Source organism: Octopus bimaculoides, chromosome 7 (assembly GCF_001194135.2).
Source record: "Octopus bimaculoides isolate UCB-OBI-ISO-001 chromosome 7, ASM119413v2, whole genome shotgun sequence".
In the NCBI taxonomy this organism is placed as follows: domain Eukaryota; kingdom Metazoa; phylum Mollusca; class Cephalopoda; order Octopoda; family Octopodidae; genus Octopus; species Octopus bimaculoides.
The window spans coordinates 74,088,705-74,091,825 of record NC_068987.1 but is presented as its reverse complement, the minus strand read 5'-3'; the positions used below and the strand labels follow the sequence as shown (position 1 = coordinate 74,091,825).

Sequence of the window (3,121 nt, the reverse complement as noted above, 5' to 3'; positions counted from 1 at the left end):
CACCACCACCACCACCACCACCACTACCACCATCATCGTTTAATATCCCTTTTTCCATGCTGGCTTGGATTGGACAGCCTGATGAGAATAGGTGAGCTAGTAGGCTCTACCAAGCTTTGGCATGATTTCTACAGCTGGCTACCCTTCCAAACACCAATCACTCTTTTAAATAAATTTAGTATTTGCTTAATTTAGAGTGTGTTCACCAAGGTGGCCATCCCTAGTTTGGAAAAACAATCAATGTTGTACCTGTGTATTGATATATAACAGCTATTAATCCTTTTGATACCAATCTGCCTGAGACCACCCCTGGTTCAGTGACATTTAACTTCTGTTTTTAAGTAATTTAAATTATAACCTGCTCTGATATATATTGCATTTTTAATACAGCATGTTTATTAGAAATTTTAATCTCGGACAAAAACTGAAGCATCTTACCTGTCAATGGTGCATATACCTTATGTATGATACATAGATAGCTATTTTAATTTAATGTTGCTTCAACTGCATACACCCAATAAAAGAATATAGTGTCTCTATTTACCTAGCTGTCAGAAATAGGTATCAGCTCATCTGGGAATCATCATCATCATCATCATCATCATCATCATCATCATCATCATCGTTTAACGTCCGCTTTCCATGCTAGCATGGGTTGGACGATTTGACTGAGGACTGGTGAAACCAGATGGCTACACCAGGCTCCAATCTGATTTGGCAGAGTTTCTACAGCTGATATTATATATTATTATTCTATCCATGAAGAAATAGATTTTTTATCTACTTCATTTAATGAATCTAGGGCTAAGCACCAACTTTTAATAATCCCCTTTTCGAAACTGAAGGGTTGTTTTACATTGCACATGTGTTTTTCTTTGTGTATCTCTTTTTATGTTATATTATTGCATTGATGTGCTTGATTGCATTTGATTCACTTTCAGGACAAGCTAATAAGTGGATAAAAAACATGGAGAAAGCCAACAAGCTGGCTGTCATCAAGTTATCTGACAGTAACTATGTGCGCACATTGGAGAACTGCATCCAGTTTGGGTTACCTTTGTTGTTGGAGAACGTCGGTGAAGAGCTTGATCCTCTGCTTGAGCCAGTGCTACAAAAATCAACCTTCAAACAACAAGGTGTGGAGTACATGCGTCTTGGAGATAACCTGATTGAGTACTCTCCACAGTTCCGCCTCTATATTACGACACGGCTAAGAAACCCACATTATTTGCCAGAAATTTCTGTCAAGGTAATTTGTCTATTGCTTTTATTGCTTTCCTTCTATTCCCTTGGCATTTGTTTGTCTTTTAGAAGTGCCAAGCTCTAATTGTGGAGGGTACTTCTGAAAGGGGTAGACGCAGGAAGACATGGGACTAAGTGGTGAGAAAGGATCTTCGGACGCTGGGCCTCATTGAGGATGTGACAATGAAATTGGGAGATGTGGTGATTTGTTGTACTTGATAAGATGTGTCAAGCTGGGTAAAATCACTGTCTTCCACACATACAATGCTGGTGCCACTTAAAAAGTGCCTATGCTAGTGCTGTTTCAATGCGCCCGTGCTAGTGCTACATAAATGCATCTGTGCCAGTGGCACGGAAAAAGCACCTAACACACTCTGTTAAATGGTTGGCGTTGGGAAGGGCATCCAGCCATAGAAACCATGCCACAACAGAGTCCAACGTCAATCTGTGCCAAGCGACTTTACTCTCCGTGCTTTAGCTTCGCTACTATGGCAACAGTCCGGATACTTATTGATCAGACCATGTACATATATTCTTTTATTTTTGTTTCAGTCATGTGACTGCGGCCATGCCGAAGCACAACCTTTAGTCAAACAAATCGACCCCAGGACTTATTCTTTGTAAGCCTAGTGCTTATTCTATCGGTCTCTTTTGCCAAACCACTAAGTTACATGGACGTAAACATACCAGCATCAGTTGTCAAGCGATGGTGAGGAGACAAACAGACACACAAGCATACACATATACACACATATATATATATATATATATATATATATATATATATATACATACATACAACAGGCTTCTTTTCAGTTTCCATCTACTGAATCTATTCACAAGGCTTTGGATGGCCTGAGGCTATAGTAGATGACACTTGCCCAAGGTGCCATGTAGTGGGCCTGAACCCGGAACCATGTGGTTAGCAATCAAGCTACTTACCACACAGCCAATCCTGCACCTATTGTGTATATGTATTTGTATATAAAGGTGTATCCATGCATGTATATTGTTATATGGTAATAATCCAAGGCTATTCCTTACAGGTATGTATGCTAAACTTTATGATCACACCACAAGGACTACAAGACCAGCTATTGGGTATTGTGGCAGCAAAGGAAAAACCAAAATTAGAGGAGAAGAAGAATGAGCTGATTGTGCAGGGATCTGAGAACAAAAGACTGCTGAAAGAGATAGAAGACAAAATTCTTGAAGTGCTGACTGCATCAGAGGTCAGAGTTGAAATCTTTCTCACTTGTCATTTCCCATGATAGCCATCCTACTTCTCATTATCATCAGTGTTGTCATTGTTGTCATCGTTGTCATCATCATCGTCATCATCAGCATCATCATCATCATCATCATCATCATCATCATTGTCATTGTCATTGTCATCATCATCTTCATCATCATTGTCATCGTCATCATCCTCATCACCATCATCATCATCATCATTCTCATCTTCACACTACCGGCATTATTCTGTTCTCCAAATTACTTTATTGCAATATCCATTGCCATTGTATAAATCAATTATTTGTAAACAAGAATCACCCTCACACAAAGAGCGTCATTTGCTTCCAATTTCCTGTGGAAGGGGTTAATGATCTAAAATCTGTTCATCTAGATACTTGCACGCGCACACAGACACACCCACATGCATGCACACACAAGCATGCACACACACACACACACACACACACACACACACACACACACAAGCACACAAAGGTGCATGCATGGCTGTGTGGTTAAAAAGCTTGCTTTGCAAGTACATGTATTTTGGTTTCAATCATGCAGTGTGGTACCTTGGGTAAGTATCTTTCACATGTAGCTCCAGGTTGACCAATGTTTGTGTGTGTGTATGTGTGTGTATATA

At 39.8% G+C, this 3,121-nt stretch overlaps 1 protein-coding gene across 3 annotated transcripts in view; it reads left to right on the top strand.

The window, feature by feature from the left end:
* The window catches only part of LOC106876428 (dynein axonemal heavy chain 3), a 158,633-nt gene that overhangs the window by 101,293 nt on the left and 54,219 nt on the right, over positions 1 to 3,121 (top strand). For all 3 annotated transcript variants that reach the window (XM_052969758.1, XM_052969757.1, XM_052969759.1), the window contains exons 38-39: positions 942 to 1,249; positions 2,289 to 2,474. In XM_052969758.1, coding sequence (XP_052825718.1) covers positions 942 to 1,249; positions 2,289 to 2,474 — 494 coding nt within the window. The remainder of the gene's footprint in view (positions 1 to 941; positions 1,250 to 2,288; positions 2,475 to 3,121) is intronic.